The sequence below is a fragment of the Anomaloglossus baeobatrachus genome, chromosome 3 (genome assembly GCF_048569485.1).
Source record: "Anomaloglossus baeobatrachus isolate aAnoBae1 chromosome 3, aAnoBae1.hap1, whole genome shotgun sequence".
Classification (NCBI taxonomy): Eukaryota; Metazoa; Chordata; class Amphibia; order Anura; family Aromobatidae; genus Anomaloglossus; species Anomaloglossus baeobatrachus.
Window position 1 is genome coordinate 189636385 of NC_134355.1, and position 18408 is coordinate 189654792.

Below are 18408 nucleotides of genomic sequence, written 5' to 3' on the forward strand. Positions count from 1 at the left end.
GTAGACAGCTTCACTACTAATGGAGAGGGCTCACACCTCGTACATGACCTCTGATGAAAATATAAGACACAGGACATTAAGGGATTAAAATTAATCACAGTGATTCATGCTGACAGATAACATTGGCTCATCTTTAGACAGTTTACATAGTCTATTACTTGTGCCAGAAATTTGCACAAAATATCACATTTTAGACCACACATGGCAGAAATAAAAACACAAAGTGTTTGTGAACCCTTCTAAATTCACAAAAGTCCTAAAAGTAGATAAAGAGAACCAAATCAAACGAAAGGAATCAAATATTATTATTTTTTTTAATTGAGGAAAATGATCCAATAGCACATGTATTTGTGTGGCAAAGGTATATGAAGCTTTGCCTACAGTATCTGGTGTTAACCTCTAGTGCAGCAATAACTGTATCTAAACAGTACTAGTACCGTATATACTCAAGTATAAGCTGAGTTTTTCAGCCCATATTTTTATACTGAAAACGACCCTCTCGGCTTATACTCAAGTGAGGTTACCATAATAAATTATTCTAACCTGTCCTCTGTTCCTGCGGTGTCCTCTTACCTGCTTCTTGGGGACCGCAGGCATATAGACCCCATGAATGCGTCTGCCATCATCACTATACTGCCGTTGAATGCTTTGTGGCCGCAGAGCATTCAACTGCAGTAAAGCGATTACGGCAGACAGCAGTGGCCCCGTTCACTGGACACGATCATGGAAGGTTCTATGTGCTTGTGGTCCGCAAGAAGTACCCTTCGATGATTACATCTGGTGCACGGTGCCGAAACTGCTGTAGGCGCTTTATTGTAGTTGAGTGCTTTGTGGTGCAGCAAATCATTCAAGTGAAGTAAAGCGCTGACAACAGAGGCAGGCTCTGCACTGGCCGTGATCACCAAGGGGGTCTATGTGCCTACGGTACATAAGAAGCAGGTAAGAGGACATCGCAGGAATGGAGGACAGGTCAGAATAATTTTTTTATGTGTATGTGAACAATGGCATAATAGGGGACAAGAAGGGGACCAGAATGAGGACATTACTAAAGGATGGGCACAAGGATGGGCACATTACTACAGGACACAAGGATGGGAGCATTACTACAGGGCACAATGATGGGCATATTACTACAAGGTGGGCACATGGATGGACACATTACTACAGGATGGGTACATTACTACAATCGGGGCACAAGAGTGGACACAAAACTACAAGGGGGCTCAAGGATGGGCACGGTACTGCACGGTACTACACGATAGGCACATTACTACAAGGGAGGCACAAGGATGGGCACATTACTACAAGGGGGGACAAGGATATGCACATTACATTTTATTGGTATCTATTTTTGTTTTTGAAACTTACCAATAGCTGCTGCATTTCCCACCCTAGGCATATGCTCGAGTCAATAAGTCTTTCCAGTTTTTTGTCGTAAAATTAGGGGCCTCGGCTTATACTCGGGTCAGCTTATACTCGAGTATATACAGTAATTGTTGATTAATCCTGTACAGAGGCTCGGAGAAATTTTAGCCCATTCTTAAACTTTACTATGTTTGTAAATTTTTGCCTATGAACTGCTCACTTCAGGTCCCTCCACAACATTGGTATAGGATTATGGTCAGGAAATTGACTTGGCCATCCAAAAACATTAACCTTAGTCTTCTTTAAGGCCCTGTGGCCACGGTGCGAATTTTGACGCAGATTTTCAGAAATCTGCAGCAAAATCTGCATGTCCATTGTGAAGCCAGCAAAGTCTATGAGAATTAGGAAGTGCTGTGCCCACGTTGAGTATTTTTGCCTTGCTTTTTTTTTTCTGGACCAAATACACAAGGGAAAAAGAAGCAACGTGGGCACAGCACTTCTGAATTCTCATAGACTTTGCTGGCTTCACAATGGACATGCCAATTTTGCTGCATATTTCTGAAAATACGCGTCAAAACTGCACAGCGTGAGTACTGTGCCTAACTGTACTTTTGTAGAACGACTTGTGTGCTTACAGTCATTGTCTTGCTACATGATCTACGTTTTCTAGAGATGCAGCCCATGTACAGATTTCCTGACAATGTTCTTTAGAATTTGCTGGTAGAATTCATTTCTCCAGTCCGGCATTAAATGGAACAAAACAGTTGGAAATCATACTATTAGCACCACTGTGTTTCATAGATGGTAAGTGGTTTTTACCCTCCTGCCTGCTGTTTATGTACCTCGCTGCCCAATCCGGATTTGACCTCTGCTTTGTTTTCTGATTACATCCTTGCCTGTCAATTCTGTCACTGCTTTGCATTTCCCGGTTTGAGCCTGCCTACTACTCTCATCGGACTGCAGCCTTCCACAGGTAGTAATCACCTTGGGTCCTGTGTAATTCCAAATCCCTGTATAGTTTTTTTTTTTAATTAGACAGGGCCCAAGGTGATCACTACCTGTGGAAGGCTGCAGTCCAATGACAGTAGTAGTCAGGCAGGGTCAAACTGGGAAATGCAAAACAGGGACAGAATTGGCAGGCAAGGACATAATCAGAAACCAAAGCAGAGGTCAAATCCAGATCAGGCAGCGAGGTACATAAACAGCAGGCAGGAGGGTAATCAGGAAACAATCAGAAGTCAGAACACCAGAATCACTATACAGAACAGGGCGGGACAGGAACCAGGAATACAGAACTATCTCTGACAGTGGTCAGCAGACAGGAGGGGAAATAAGAAGGGTGTGCTGTCTTCCAATTGGTTGTAGCTGAATGATGGTGACTTCAGCTGGAAGACACACGCCACCAACAGTCAGCCAGTGATACTGAAGATCCCAAGGAAACCTAGCCCAGTGGATGAGTGGAGCCTGCGCCCACCAGCGCCACTGGCATCGACTCCTCCCTCATCACCAGCACTATCCACGGCAGGAACACGGTGTCACCTGGTGATCAAAGTAGAAGTCGCTGGAGCGGACTCCGGTGGAGATGTAACAATCAGTTCTGGTGCAAAACAAACATGGCAGAGGAGATGGCTCGTATGCTTTGTAATAGTGAGATCACAGATGTCAATGCAAGCACTGTGTGATGCAGGTTTCAGAAGTCTATCAAGTGTCAGGAACTATCAGGCTTGGTAGACGAAACCTGATTATATGAGGCTGTTTCACACCCAAAGGTGTTGGATACTTGACCAGAATCGATAGTGATCTCAATGCTAGGCTATATGTGAGTAGCACCAACATTGGGAACGTGTAGAAGAAATCTGGAATCAAATATCAGTCAAGACATGCTTGAATCTGATTGAGAGCATACCCAGAAGGATTCAGGCAGTGTTGAATCCCAAGAGTCGGATTAACAAAATGCTAACAAAATAAACAATTTAATTTTTAGGAGCAAAACAGTAACAATGCAGTGACATGACAAGAATCTGCATAATAAACCATATACTAAATTGTTGTAAGTTAAAGCTATGTATGAGATAGCCAAGATGATTGTCTATGAAGGTAATGCAGGTATTCTCATGTATGAAGCTGTAGTGGATAGTGAGATATGGAGCCTGAAAGTCAAACGTTCTAAACATTGATACCCTTTTGATCATCTGTGTATACAACTGTGCTGTGCTCCAATTTTGTCCTTACTCATATCCTTCTTTGACCTAAGCTTAACATTGGACTACGTTTGCTTGACGATTTTGTCCCAGATGTGACCACTTGCCTTTGACCCTACTTGGTGACTTTTTCGGACTGGTTCACTCCTCCAAACGACAACCCTTACGTGCAAGCAATCCTGTGGAATCCATGGTAAGAATATCCCTGTACAAGGGTTAAAGGGTGAATGTCAAGGTTCCTCTGAAATCTGTCAGATGGAGTGGCTTATGTCAAATCTATCCACATTTTTTTGGAGATTGTGGCCTCTGACATTGTACCAGATTAACTAGCTCACAAATTATGGATCCCCTCCAAACAGCGGTGAATCAAATTCAAGACCTGGTCCATTTAGTCAAAGGGGTCATAGAGGGGATTCAGCATAATGTTCAGGCCCAAGCCCCTCCAGCAACTAAATTTTTTCTGACGCCAAGGTAAACCTCCCTGACCGATTTTCAAGTGACTGTAGAATTTTTTTTCCTTTAGGAAAAGCAGGGTGTATTTCAGTCTCTAATTGTCTGGTTTAGAGAGGCAACATGCAAAACTCATTATTTCCCTGCTGCAGAGTGACAGACAGGCTTTAGTTTTTGTATCACCCTTATACTGTCCTGCCTGCCCCCCTTCCCCAGCCAACAGGCTCACTCTCTCGGCTGCTCAGCAGTGGCTTCTCCATCCCCGGTCTCTGCCGCTGACTCTGAGGGCCTGTGCATTGACACAGGCCTCATGGGAACACTCTTAGGTTGCGTGTGCTCCTTTTCTTAAAGGGCCAGAGTGCAGTAACCCAGAAGTGCCTCTCAGCCTATGGTAGTGAGGCAACAGGTATTTAAAACACTCTCCCCTTATGGGAGGTGCCTGGGCAACGTGTTTTATTCTTAGAGACACGTTGCTAGATGTTCAGGTCCCTTACCTATGTTCTGATGCTGTGTTCCTTACACGTGTCTGTTTCGTAGTACCTGCTGCATCATACCATATCAGCCTAGACAGCTGTACCGGCTGCTGCTGTATCATACCATATTTGCCAAGCCTGCTGTGCCAGCCACTTCTGCATTGTACAATATAGTCCAAGCCTGCTGTACTGGCCACTGCTGCATCGTACCATATCGGCCGAGCCTGCTGCATCAGCCGTTTCGACTGCGTATATCAGGGACTGTCAGTATCCCCTGGGGTCAGCTGTTCCAACATTGAATCTCCCTGAGTGGCACCTGGTTTCTACCTGCAGCCAAATCCACCCTGACCTTTGGAGGCTCAGGTGAGACCTGGTGTGAGCCATGGTCACACCCCTCAGGTATTCTGTGTGCTATGGCCAAGTAGGTCCAATCCATACTCGTACACACAAGCATTACAGTCTCTTCTATACCCCCTCACGTTTCAGAGCTCTTCACAGTTTTCACGTTCCAAGGCTCTCTGCAGTTTTTTTCAAGCCTCGGGTGCATATACATGTTAGTGCAACTTCTGTCTCCTGACTCCCTTGACACGGCCATGTCCTTCGCAATCAGTCCGGATAGGCAGTTGTGCAAATGTAACAAGGTACACGCTACTGACTCTGGACCTCCACCTGAGGCTAAGTTCACACTTCAGTTGTTTTGCATTAGTCACATGCGTTGCTTGACGCATGTGACTGATGCGTTGTACAACGGATGACAACGGTGACAAAGAAAAGAATTTCTTTGTCGGACTCCGTTGTGTGCTGGGGGCGGAGTTCAGGGGGCGGAGCTGAGGAAGTCAGTGCCGCGGTCTGCATGGCTGGGGACAGGTGAGTGAGTGAGTGAGTGTGTGTGTGTGTGTGTCTACATGCGTGTGTACATGCGGAGAGTGCGGGAGGGGGCGGAGCGCGAGGGGGCGGAGCCGTGGAGCTGAGGACGTCAGTGCCGCTGGGACTGCAGGGCTGGGGACAAGTGAGTGTGAGTGTGTGTCTGAGTGTACACATGCGGAGTGCGGGAGGGGGCGGTGCCGAGTGGTGAAGTGTCGGCCTCCTTGCACACTGTATCCAGGGTGAATATCGGGTATAGGCAAAGCACTTTTTGCTTGGTTACCCGATATTTATCTTGGATACCAGCTTAGCGCGGGCTCCCTACACCCGTAACCACTGTAAATATCAGGTAACCAACCAAAGCGCATTGCTTGGTTACCCGATGTTTATCCTGGTAACGGGGGCGGGGAGCCAGAGAGCGCGTGCACAGCGAAATCCTACGGATCTCGCTGCTCAAAAAACGTTACATGCTGCGTTGCTCCCGCCCGGCGGTCAGTTAAAAAACAACTGACCGCGACGCAGCGGATTCAACGCAGCATCATCAGTCACAATCCGTCACTAATAGAAGCCTATGGGGAAAAACAGGATTCCTGCAAAATATTTTGCAGGATACCGTAATTCCTCAAGGCGACGGATTGTGACTGATGCAAAACAACTGAAGTGTGAACTTAGCCTAAAGGCTGCTTTACACCAATCTATCGTGCGATAGATCGTCGGTGTCACGTTTTTTGTGACGCACATCCGGCATCGCTGGCGATGCCGGCCTGTGTGACACCTCCTAGTGACGCAGTATCGCTCACAAATCGTGAGTCGGGTACTGCTCGCTAGGTTCCATAATATCGTTTAATTTAGTTGACCATCGTTTCCGTCGTAGCACACGCCGCTCCGTGTGACACCACGGGAACGATGAGCAGCTCACCTGCCTCCAGCCGGCTCTATGTGGAAGGAAGGAGGTGGGCGGGATGTTTACGTCCCGCTCATCTCCGCCCCTCCGCTTCTATTGGCCGGCGGCCGTGTGACGTCGCTGTGACGCCGAACGTCCCTCCCACTCCAGGAAGTGGACGTTCGCCGCCCACAGCGTGGTCGCACGAGAGGTAAGTATGTGTGACGGGGGTTACTAACTTTGTGCGACACGGGCAGCGATTTGCCTGTGACGTAAAAAGGACGGGGGCGGGTACGATCGATTGTGAAATCGCACAATCGGTCGTACCGTGTAAAGCAGCCTTAAGTCTTGTGCACAAATTACCCTTACTGCTGAGTCTATGTAGATTGGGATGACCAACTCCCATCAACAAGGGGCCAAGACCCAAACACTGAATCTTGAAAGCAGGTGTGTAGTCTGGACATGAGATGCATGCCTACAAAAAACAACCGCTGCCAGAAAGTCGATAACTCCTAGATGGGTCCCAGTATACCCAGCTGGGCGCACAGGTATTTCCCTGTGATCCTGCAATATTATTATTCTATGTCTGTTCTTGCAATATTTGTGTGACCTAAAGCCTTTATTAAATGCGGTTCTGCAGCCAACTTTATTGATGCAAAGGTGACAAAAGATCTTGGTTTACCCTTACTAAAATTATGTTTTCCTATGAAAATTACTGCTGTTGACGATATGCATAGTGAAGTACCAGAATGTCAGGACAAATCTCTGTTTTTATCTGGGAATCTGTCTCAGGCCTCTTCCACACGTCCGTGAAAAACCATGCACGTTTTTCACGGACAAGTCAAAGGTGCGTTTTGCCCTCCGTGAGCCGTGTTTATGACACACGTGTTCTCCATGTGTTATCCGTGATAACACACAGAGAACGGGAACTTTCTACTCACCTGTCCCTGGCTTCGCTGTCCGTGGAGCTGATCTTCGGTCTCCGGTCCTGCCGACTCCCCGCTGCTGCTGCTTCCGGCCGCAATGAAGTGAATATGCAATGAGCATAATGAGCGGCGGTCGGAAGTAAGTGACAGCAACGGCAGAGACAGCAGTGCTGGAGAAGGTGAGTAAAGTTTTTTATTATTTTCTCAGACACGTGTGTTTTCTCTTGCGCGTGTCACACGGAACACCTCCGTGTGGTCCGTTTGCGTTCCGTGTTACACCCGTGATGTCGTAGAAAAACTGACATATCTACGTGTGGAGCACACGGGCACACTTATGCTCCACACATACACACGGTTCATGGCAGAATATGCACGTGAGCACAGACCCATTTATTTAAATGGGTCTACGTATGCCCGTGTCTCCGGTACGTGAGGGAACGGACCAAACACGTGCCGGAGACACGGACGTTTGAAAGAGGCCTCAAGCTGTACCAAGTGGTCTACCCGTCATATTTAAAAATGTTGTTGATGTATTTTCTTTGTCAGAATCTGAAAAATTATCCCCAAATAGGCATTATGATTGTCCCATTGATTTGGTATCAAACACCCATGTACCCATGGCAAAAATACATAATGGTTCTGAACTAGAACAGCATGCCATGAAAGATTATATAGCAGATCATTTGAGAAAAGGGTTCATTAGACCATGTATGTCACCACACCAGCAGGCGCTGATTTCTTTTTTGTTGGTAAAAAAAAAGATGGTGGTCTCATACCTTGTATTGACTAGAGGGAACTTAACACAATTACTGTAAAGAAACAGTATCCTCTGCCACTCATTGCTGATCTCTACAACCAGGTGTTGGGAACCCATTGGTTCACCAAACTTGATCTTAGGGGTATATAACTATCTGTGTAAGAGAAGGTGTTGCATGGAAGATAGCGTTTAACAACAGCTGAGGGTCATTATGAGAGTCTTGTGATGAATTTTGGGCCAAGTAATGCAAGACCTCTTTTTCAAAATGTTCTTAATGACAAACTCAGAGCTACAACTAGTCAATATGTAATTTTCAACCTGGATGACACTTTGTGTAATTTAATATCAGGTAAATAAACTAATCTTCATGTATATACTGTACTCAAAAGACAATTTTATATTTGCTAAACTTATGTTCTTGGTTCAAGAAGTAAATTTCGTGTGGTATATCTTGTCCTCTAAAGGATTCTATGTGGACCCCTATCAAGTCCAAGCTGCTAAGAAGTGGGTACAACCAAAGTCTCTGACGGCCTTCAAGGCTTTCCTTGGTTTTACCAACTACTACCAATAATTTAGAAAAAATTTTCTCAGAGTGCCAAAACACTGACTTGACCAAGAAGGGGCCAGATGTAGCTAATAGGAAACCGGAGGCCAACCTCGCCTTTACAGAGTTAAATGAGAGTTTCTCATCTGACCCTGTAATGGTCCAGTCTGACCTAGAACATCCTTTTGTAGTGGAGGTTGATGTCTCACAATTGGAGTGATATTCTTACATGGTACAGCGCCTCTCACTCAACTTCGTCCATATGCCTTCTTTTCATGAAAATTTTCTTCTGCCGAAAAGAACTATGATATCGGCAATCATGAATTGTTGACAATCAAGTGGGTCTATGAGAAATGCTGCCACTTCCTCGAAGGTGCCAAAAATAAAGTCACTGTTAGCACTTAGCACAGAAACCAAAAATCTGACGCATCCCGAGTCAGCCAAAAGACTAAATCCTAGGCAAGCTAGATGGGCTTTGTTCTTCTCTAGGTTTGAATTTTTTTTTGGGTGACATTTGGACCTGGTACAAAAAAAATGAAAGCCGATGCTCTCTCAAAGTTTCTGCCCATCCCATTCTTGCTGAGAGTATAGTTGGGTCTGTATTTTCTATAGATTTTGTTGAGGACATACTTAGAACGCAAGAGTTAGCCCCTAAAAATATTCCTTCCCAAAAATTATTTTCTGGTCCCTAGTTTCATTTACGAGTGCGCTAGGAGTCTCATGAGTCTGTCCTTGCAGGTCACCCTAGGATTCACATTACAATCCGACTAATAACCAAGAATTTTTGGTGGCCAACCATTACTCAAGATTGTACAGAATACTTGCCACATTAGTCCTTGAACAAAAACACCACAAACTCTTTCTGATGGACTTCTTCATTCCTTACCAATTACAAGAAGTCCTTATACTCAGTTCTCCATCGATTTCATTTCTGATCTGCCACCCTCAGAAGGGATAACTCTAATTTTGGTAGGGGTAAACAGACTTAGCAAAGAGCAAAGAGTAATTTTGTGTCTCTCTCTGGGCTGCCCATCTCCCAAACCTTAAGTATGTTATTTATCAAACACATTGTGCATCTACAAGGGATTCCGGACAATATTGTTTCAAATAGAGGAACTAAGTTGGTTTCTAAATTCTGGAGGACATTCTTTACCAACATTAATACTAAATTGTCCTTTTCTTCATCTCATCACCCAGAGACCAATGGTCAGACCTGTCAACCAAACACTTGAGCAATTTATTTGGTGTTATATCTCTGAATGTCAGATTGACTGGGTAGAAGATCTGCTGTTAGCCAAGTTTGCCATTAATAATCAAAATTAAAGACTCCATCATTATTCTTTTGTGATCTTGGGTATACTCCAAGTTTTGATTCAATTGCGACCTCTGAAGTTGATAATCCAGAGGCTGGTAAATCCATAGACAAGTTGAAGCTTGTCTGGTTTGAAGCCAGTGAAAGCCTGAGAAGGGCAAAGAGTGAACAGACTTTTTCCGTTAATAAAAGGTGCATAGATGGGCCGAGCTTTGCTGTTGGGGAGAAAGTGCGATTATCAACCAGAATTATCAAATTCAAGGCCCCTCCACTAAGTTGGATCCCAAGTTCATTGGCCCTTATGAGATAATGGAGATAGTCAATCCACTAGTCTTCCATTTCAAACTTCTGCCCTTATTTCGCATTCCCAAAATGTTTGACAAATCCTTCCTAAAGACATATTATTTGCTTGGGCACCCAGTTCATCATGCCCACCACTGGTGCTGGCTGAAAGCAGCCTTGAGTATGAAGGGTAAAAAATCCTTCATTCTCTTGAGAGTGATTGGGTCCTTACAATAACTAGTTCATTGGAAAGACTATGGACCAGAGGAAACATCATGGGAGTTAGCTAATAACATCAATGCTGACCATCTTATTAGAAAGTTCGATTGGTCCTTACCTGATAATCCCAATCCTAAGTGTCCGGAAGTCTCTCGTAAGAGGATGGTGGCTATTGTAATCTGTGCCCATTTGTGTTTCCACTTTGGCCGCTGGCTAGTGACGCGTCTTTATTGCTTGCGACGTGTCACAGCGACAAACCTATTTTTTCTCCCTTGGACTTTTAGGGCTGCTTAATAAGGGAGCTATGGGGTTGATTTTTGGTTTAGGCTTTGATCAGCCTACCTTCATGATCGCCCTCAGTTAGCTATTTAAACCCCTGAAGCTCTGACTTCCACTTTCACTGCCAGTCAATAGCTTTGCTATCCTGGTATACACCTCTTCACTGTGTTCCTCTTTTGTCCTGATTTATCCCATTCCTTGATCTCGACTTGACATTTGACTACTACAATTGCTTTACAATTTTTTCCCTGACGTGACATCTTGCCATTGACCCTACTTGGAACCTTTCCTTGCTCCTCCAGATGGCAGCTCTTCCATGGAAGCAATCCAGTGGACCCCATTGTAAGAAGGTCAGAGTTCCTCTGAATCTGTGAAATGGAGTGGCTTGTACCAGTTATGTGCAAGGTAGTCTTTTTGACCCTGTAGTCTATGACAGCCATGATTAGTGTCTTTCTGTGCATTCATGAATATTAACATCAGCTAATGTGAGAGGCTTTTATGTTGCTTAGAGGTTACCTTGGGTTTGTTTGTGACCTTGAAGACTATTATAGGCCATGCTCTTGGAGTAATCTTTGTTAATTGGCCACTCCTGGGGAGGGTAATAATGGTCTTGAACCTCCTTTTATTAGTACACGATCTATCTAACTGGATTATTACAGCTCAAACTCTGTAAGATGATTTATTAACATATTCGGCCTGATGTGCATCAAAAACTTTTTCTGAGAACCTTAGAAGTCTCTTTTGTTCATACCATAATACAGTTACACAAACATGTATTGTGAAGATCAGACTTTTGTAGTACCCTATTCAGGTCGCTCGTATCGGACTGTCATCCCATTGATTGAAAACACCAGACTTTAATTTCACTTTAAAATTATCTGTTAATGCTAAATATTGTTGACTCATTTGCTTGATTTGGTTCTCTTTATCTACTTATAGGATTTGTGTGAAAACCTCATATAGTTTTTCAGTCACATTTATGCAGAAATATGTAAAAATATTAAAAAGGTTCACAAACTTTCAAGCACCACTGAATAGGGCGACATTTATTAGGACCTGTGTATTTTTGTATAAACTTACAAAATAAAGGATGTATTTTTACTTTTAAACCACGAGGATTTGTGCTGGATCCCTCCCTTGTTCTTTTTCTTCATTACCTGTGTATTTTGTGCCAGTCTTAATAAAAGGGAAGCTGGTGGAGCGTGTATTTATGACAGAAGAGAGGGAGTAAAGTCAATGGTCCCCCCTCGCGCAGCAGATTTACCGGCACTTAGGCTATGTGCACACGCTGCGGATATACCGCGGATTTTGCCGCGGATTTGCAGCGGATTTTCTGCAGAAAATGTGTCTAACATTGCTGCAGTCATTCCCCAGCAAATCCTATGAATTTTGAAAAATGCTGTGCGCACACTGCGTTTTTTATACTCGCGGATTTACCCATGGATTTTCCGCTGCGGAAATAATGAGCATGTCACTTCTTTTCTACAGGTACCTGCGTTTTTTGCCATAGATAATGGTACAATTCTGCAGGGACCAACCTGCGTAAAATCTGCGGTAAATCCGAGGCAAACCGCAGTAAAACCGCATGCGGATTTCGCTGCTGTTTTGGTGCTGTTTTTTACCGCGGGTGCGGGATTCTTTAAGAGGGTCCGGATTTTCCTTAAAGGGAACCTGTCAGCAGAAATTTCGCCCAAAACCTAAAACATTCCCCCTCTGCAGCTCCTGGGCTGCATTCTAGAAAGGTCCCTGTTATTATTGTGCCCCATGTGAGACCAAAATAAAGACTTTATAAAGTGGTACCTTTTTGTATTCAAATACTGTAAATGTGACACGGGGGCGGGCTCTCTGGCGTCCGTTATTCTGCCCCCTGGTCCTGTATGCCGCCCCCATCGCTCCTTTCCATAGCTGATGCACCGCCCACTGCTCCAGCCATCCCTGCACATGCCCAGTGCCAGTCTCACGGGACTGAGCAGTGTGACCGCTGGTGACGTGTGCGCAGGCAAGTGATTATGGGCGGGGCTGTGATTGTTATCAGCAAGTACCCGCCCATAATCTCGTGAGCGCGCAAACCTCACCAGCGGTCACACTGTGCTCAGGGTAGTGCTAGACTGTATGGGCTGCTTCCAGGGATGACGTCCCTTTTGTCACGTGATAGGGGCGTGTTCAAAATACTATCAAATGACAATGACAAAAGGGACGTCATCCCTGGAAGCAGCCCATACAGTCTAGCACTACCCTGAGCACAGCGTGACCGCTGGTGAGGTTTGCGCGCTCATGAGATTATGGGCGGGTACTTGCTGATAACAATCACAGACCCGCCCATAATCACTTGCCTGCGCACACGTCACTAGCGGTCACACTGCTCAGTCCCGTGAGACTGGCACTGGGCATGCGCGGGGATGGCTGGAGCAGTGGGCAGTGCATCAGCTATGGAAAGGAGCGATGGGGGGCGGCATACAGGACCAGGAGGCAGAATAACGGACGGCAGAGAGCCCGCCCCCGTGTCATATTTACAGTATCTGAATACAAAAAGGTACCACTTTATAAAGTCTTTATTTTGGTCTCACATGGGGCACAATAATAACAGGGACCTTTCTAGAATGCAGCCCAGGAGCTGCAGAGGGGGAATCTTTTAGGTTTTGGGCGAAATTTCTGCTGACAGGTTCCCTTTAAGAAAAAGGCACTTTCTAGTGCGCACATGGCCTTATACAGTAAATTGTGTCTAGAGAATCTTTTAGTGAGTGGTATCATGGACAGTCCAAGATGCACCGAATTTATTAGCGGGCGCGCACTTCTTCATAAATCTGGCACATTTTGCTCCAGTAGACTTTTGTCCCTTGTCTTCGTAAATTTCCTTTCTAAGCTCTGACCAGCTGAAACAGATGTTATACAAGAGATCCAATATGTCAGAAACTGAGAGCTGCAAACGTCTAGAGCACAATGATTTAGACCTCATTAAGAAGACCTGACAAAGATTCTGGAGCATGGGAAAAACTTTATTTTTTTTACTAAAAACCTGTTTTTAAATTAGTAGAGCTGTTATATTCCAGGAGACTGCCAGCAATATCACATTCCCTGTCTATATCCACCAGATACAGGGGAACGCGTGATGTGACACCATGATACTTCATGACACTAGCACAGGCAGAAAGTCATAGCCAAGGGTGATAGCATTATCAATGGAGACCTGAGCAAACTGCGGCCTGCAGGCCACATCCAGCCCTTTAGCTGCTCCTGTCAGCCAGCGGACCACGAGGCTAGCCCTCTGCTCTACTCAAGGTATCTGTATCCTCAGGATGCAGATGTAGTTGAATAGAATGGATGAACAAGAAGCTGTTGGTTCCCTCTAGCACCTTTCTCCCTGAGAGCCTGAGTCTCAGTGCAGCAGGCGCATTGACATCACACTAGCTATATATTCTCTTTTTTGCATTCTCCCCAGCCCAGAAGCTATGGTATGATCAGACCATGTCCCTGTACGGTCAGACACGGCCAGTGCACAGCACATAGCAGGAGCACATATATAAGATTATTTCACCATTGGAATATTTTTTTAAATCACACCCAACAGTGGAGCTTATTTATATTTCAAGATTTATTGATTAAAATGAACTTTAAAATTACCTTGACTGATGGGAAAATCTTTTTAACCCCTTCATGACCTAGGACGTATGTATATGTTCTAGGTTCCCTCTCTCCGGAGACTGATCAGCAGACATGCGAGGCTAACAGGCGAGAGTGGATCTCTGAGATCCACCTGCGCCTGTTAACTCCTTAAGGGGGCTTTACACGCAACAACATCCGGCCTCGTTAGCAACATCGTTGCGTGTGAAACGCAGGAACGACCGTTAACGATCAAAATTACTCACCATATCGTTGATCGTTGACACGTCGTTCTAATCCCAATTATCGTTCCTGTTGCAGGACGCTGGTTGTTCGTCATTCCTGCGGCAGCACACATCGCTATGTGTGACACCGCAGGAACGAGGAACATCACCATACCTGCGACCACCCAGAATGAGGAAGGAAGGAGGTGGGCGGGATGTTCCGCCCGCTCATCTCCGCCCCTCCGCTTCTATTGGGCGGCCGCTTAGTGACGCCGCTGTGATGCCGAACGAACCTCCCCCTTAAAGGAGAGATTGTGCGGCGACCACAGCAACATCGGTGAAGAGGCAATTGCGTGTGACGCTGCCGTAGCGATATTGTTCGCTACGGCATCGATCATCCCGTGACGCGCCACTGACGTGCGCGGGTGCTATCGCTCGCGACATCGCTAGCGATGTTGCAGCGTGTAAAGCCTGCTTTAGATCGTGCTGTCAAACTCTGACAATGCGATCTAATGGCACACTCCGGCACTCACAGGAGAGCAGCATTTCTGCTGATCAGAGTGATGCTGATCAGAGTGTGCATGCATAAAGTCCCCTAGAGGGACTAGTAAAATTAAAAAAGAAATTAAAAAAATAAGTGTTTTTTTTAAATATTAAAAATTAAAAAATTAAAGGTTCAAATCACCTCCATTTTGTCCCATGAGAATAAAACAAACACAAAACACACATTTGGTATCGCCGCATTGAGAAATGCCCGATCTATCAAAATATAAAATCAATTCATCTGATCGGTAAAGGAGGTATTGAGAAAAAAATTTCCAAACACCAAAATTATGTTTTTTCAGTCACCGCAACATTGCATTAAAATGCAATAACAGGTGATCAAAACATCCCGTCTACCCAAAAATTGTATAATTAAAAACATCAGCTCACGACGCAAAAAAATAAGCAGTAACTTAATCCCAGATACCGAAAAATGAGAATGTTACGGGTCTCGCAAAATGGCGACAAAAGCGCAATTCTTTTTCTTTACAAAATTCACTTTTTTTTTTGTACCACTTAGATAAAAGTAAAACTATACATGTTTGGTATCTGTGGACTCCTACCGATCTCAGGAATCATACTGCTAGGTTAGCTTTACCATACAGTGAACATGGTAAATTAAAAAAAAAGATATGTGTAATTGCAGGGGTGTTTTTAGTTTCACCACACTTGGAATTTTTTTCCCGTTTTTCAGTACAATATGGGGAAGAATGAATGCTATTCTTCAAAAGTACAACTCCTCCCACAAAACCACAAAAAATAAGCCCTCACATGGTTATATTAATGGAAAAATTAAAAAGGTATGACTCTTGGAAGAAGGGGAGGAGAAAACGAAAAACTGAAAATAGCCGGTGGTGAAGGGGTTAAATTCAGGTGCCAGCTGAATCACAAAGTACAGGTCAGGCTCAGCGTCTGAGCCCGCTGCATAAATGCAGTGCACATATCCATCATAAATGTAGGGTGAATGTTGCTAACGGAAATATCTGACAAGTTGGCCTCCTCCAGGTACATCAGGACCTGGTATGTGGCCCGGTTCTCCCGGTGCTGGTGACGGCCCTGCTATAGTCTTAGCATGTGTCGAACATGTAAAATATCAATGATAAGCCTGTGACATATCCGGCCAACGTTACAATCTTCAGGATTTATATGTTGTAATCTAAAAAACAAACAGACACTGCCCCAGGAAGAGCCCTCCATTACTGCACAACACAGTTGAGGGAATATTACTTCCGCTGCCCACATCTGGAGGGGCAATATTACTAGTGGTGGTAGTAATAGTAGCGGAGGGTAGTATAACTAGTGGGAGTAGTATAAGTAGTGGGGGGTAGTATAAGTAGTGGGGGGTAGTATAACTAGTGGGGGTAGTATAACTAGTGGGGGGGTAGTATAACTAATGGGGGGTAGTATAACTAGTGGGGGTAGTATAACTAGTAGGGGGTAGCATAACTAATGGGGGGTAGTATAACTAATGGGGGTACTATAAGTAGTGGGGGTAGTATAACTAATGGGGGTAGTATAAGTAGTGGGGGTAGTATAACTAATGGGGGTAGTATAAGTAGTGGGCGGTAGTATAACTAGTGGGGGTAGTATAAGTAGTGGGGGGTAGCATAACTAATGAGAGGTAGTATAACTAATGGGGGTAGTATAACTAATGAGAGGTAGTATAACTAATGGGGGTAGTATAACTAGTGATGGGTAGTATAACTAGTGGGTATAATATACTATTATTAGTATTACTATTATTATAAATATTAATAATAATAGTGGGGGGTAGTATAACTAGTGGGGCTAGTATACCTAGTGGGAGGTAGTATAACTAGCGGGGATAGTATAAGTAGTGGGGGATAGTATAACAAGTGGGGTTGGTATAACTCATGGGCGGTAGTATAACTAGTGGGGGTAGTAATACTAGTGGGAGGCTAGTATAACTAGTGGGGTATTACTGGAGGTAGTATAACTAGTGGGGGTACTAATACTAGTGGGGTAGTAGTAATATTAGTAGGGGTAGTGTACTAGTGGGGGATAGCAGTACTAGTGGGGGTAGTACTAGTAGGGGTAGTAGTACTAGTAGGGGTAGTAGTACTAGTGGGGTGTAGCCGTATTAGTGTGCGGTAGTCATACTAGTGGGGGGTAGTCGTACTAGTGGGGGGTAGTCATATTAGTAGGGTGGTAGTAGTACTATTGTGTTTACGCATATTAGTGGGGGTAGTAGTAATAGTGGGGAGTAGTCGTATCAGTGGGGGAACTCGTACTAGTGAGGGGTATTTGTATTAGTGGGGGGTAGTCGTACTAGTGAGGGGTATTCGTATTAGTGGGGCGTAGTCGTACTAGTGAGGGGTATTCGTATTAGTGGGGGGTAGTTGTACTAGTAGGGAGTCGTTGTACTAGTGGGGGGTATTCGTAATAGTGGGGGGGGTAGAAGTAATAGTGGTGAGTAGTTGTACTAGTAGGGAGTAGTTGTACTAGTGGGGGGGGGGGTAAGACGTAATAGTGGGGGGTAGTTGTACTAGTGTGGGGTATTCGTATTAGTGGGGCGTAGTCGTACTAGTGAGGGGTATTCGTATTAGTGGGGGGTAGTTGTACTAGTAGGGAGTCGTTGTACTAGTGGGGGGTATTCATAATAGTGGGGGGGGTAGAAGTAATAGTGGTGAGTAGTTGTACTAGTAGGGAGTAGTTGTACTAGTGGGGGGGGGTAAGACCTAATAGTGGGGGGTAGTTGTACTAGTGTGGGGTGCTCGTATTAGTGGGGGGTAGTGCAGCACTGCATCCCCCATTGCTGTCCCCTCCAGCACTTACTGAGAGTGGCGATGGTCCCGGACTCGAAGAGCAGGCAGTCCTCCCTATGGCGGGACTCCAGCAGGACACTGTAACAAGCAGGATCCGGCTTCACATGGATCTTCAGCCCCTTACTCAGAGCCATGGCAGGGCGTCAGGACAAGGGTCACATCTCCTACTGGGCGACATCCAGGACCCCCGAGCACAGCTCCCACCTCAGCGATCCTGCGCTAACCCCCGCATTCCGCAGTCCCCGGATTATCTATGACCCTGCCCAATGTGACAGCTCCAGATGTGACGTGTGTCGCACAGAGGGTCCAGCGGCAGATGTGGCGATCACTCAGTAATATGCAGGGGGCTGTCTGCGCCCTTCTCCTACTTTATCGCTCCTCTTCCTCTGTCCACATCTATGCAGGACACTTCTCCCGAGCACGGAGGGAGTTACTGTAACTTTCTCATTCCTTTCTGTGCTGGCTCCTCCTTGCAGGGTCTGCAGCAGCGCACTGGCTCCCTCTGGTGGATAATCAGCAGAATGGCAGAATGGAAGGTGAATAGTAAGAGCCAATACAACCTGCACAGCAAGGCTCCAGCCCTGATCCCAGTAATATGTTTTGGGCTTTTTCTATTTTTTTCTCGTCAAATGTTTACATATACAGTATATAGTCTACTGTTTGAGTGCTTGTTTTTTTGTGTGGTGAGTTTTGATTTATA

The 18408-nt window shown here is 45.1% G+C and overlaps 1 protein-coding gene across 1 annotated transcript in view; it reads right to left on the bottom strand.

The window, feature by feature from the left end:
- Nucleotides 1-18148, bottom strand: part of SYNJ2 (synaptojanin 2) — a 266841-nt gene extending 248693 nt beyond the window's left edge. Inside the window, exon 1 of the mRNA XM_075339649.1 lies at nucleotides 17719-18148. Within this exon, the coding sequence (XP_075195764.1) occupies nucleotides 17719-17842 (124 nt within the window). The 5' untranslated portion in view covers nucleotides 17843-18148. The remainder of the gene's footprint in view (nucleotides 1-17718) is intronic.
- Between the last annotated feature and the right edge of the window lie 260 nt (nucleotides 18149-18408).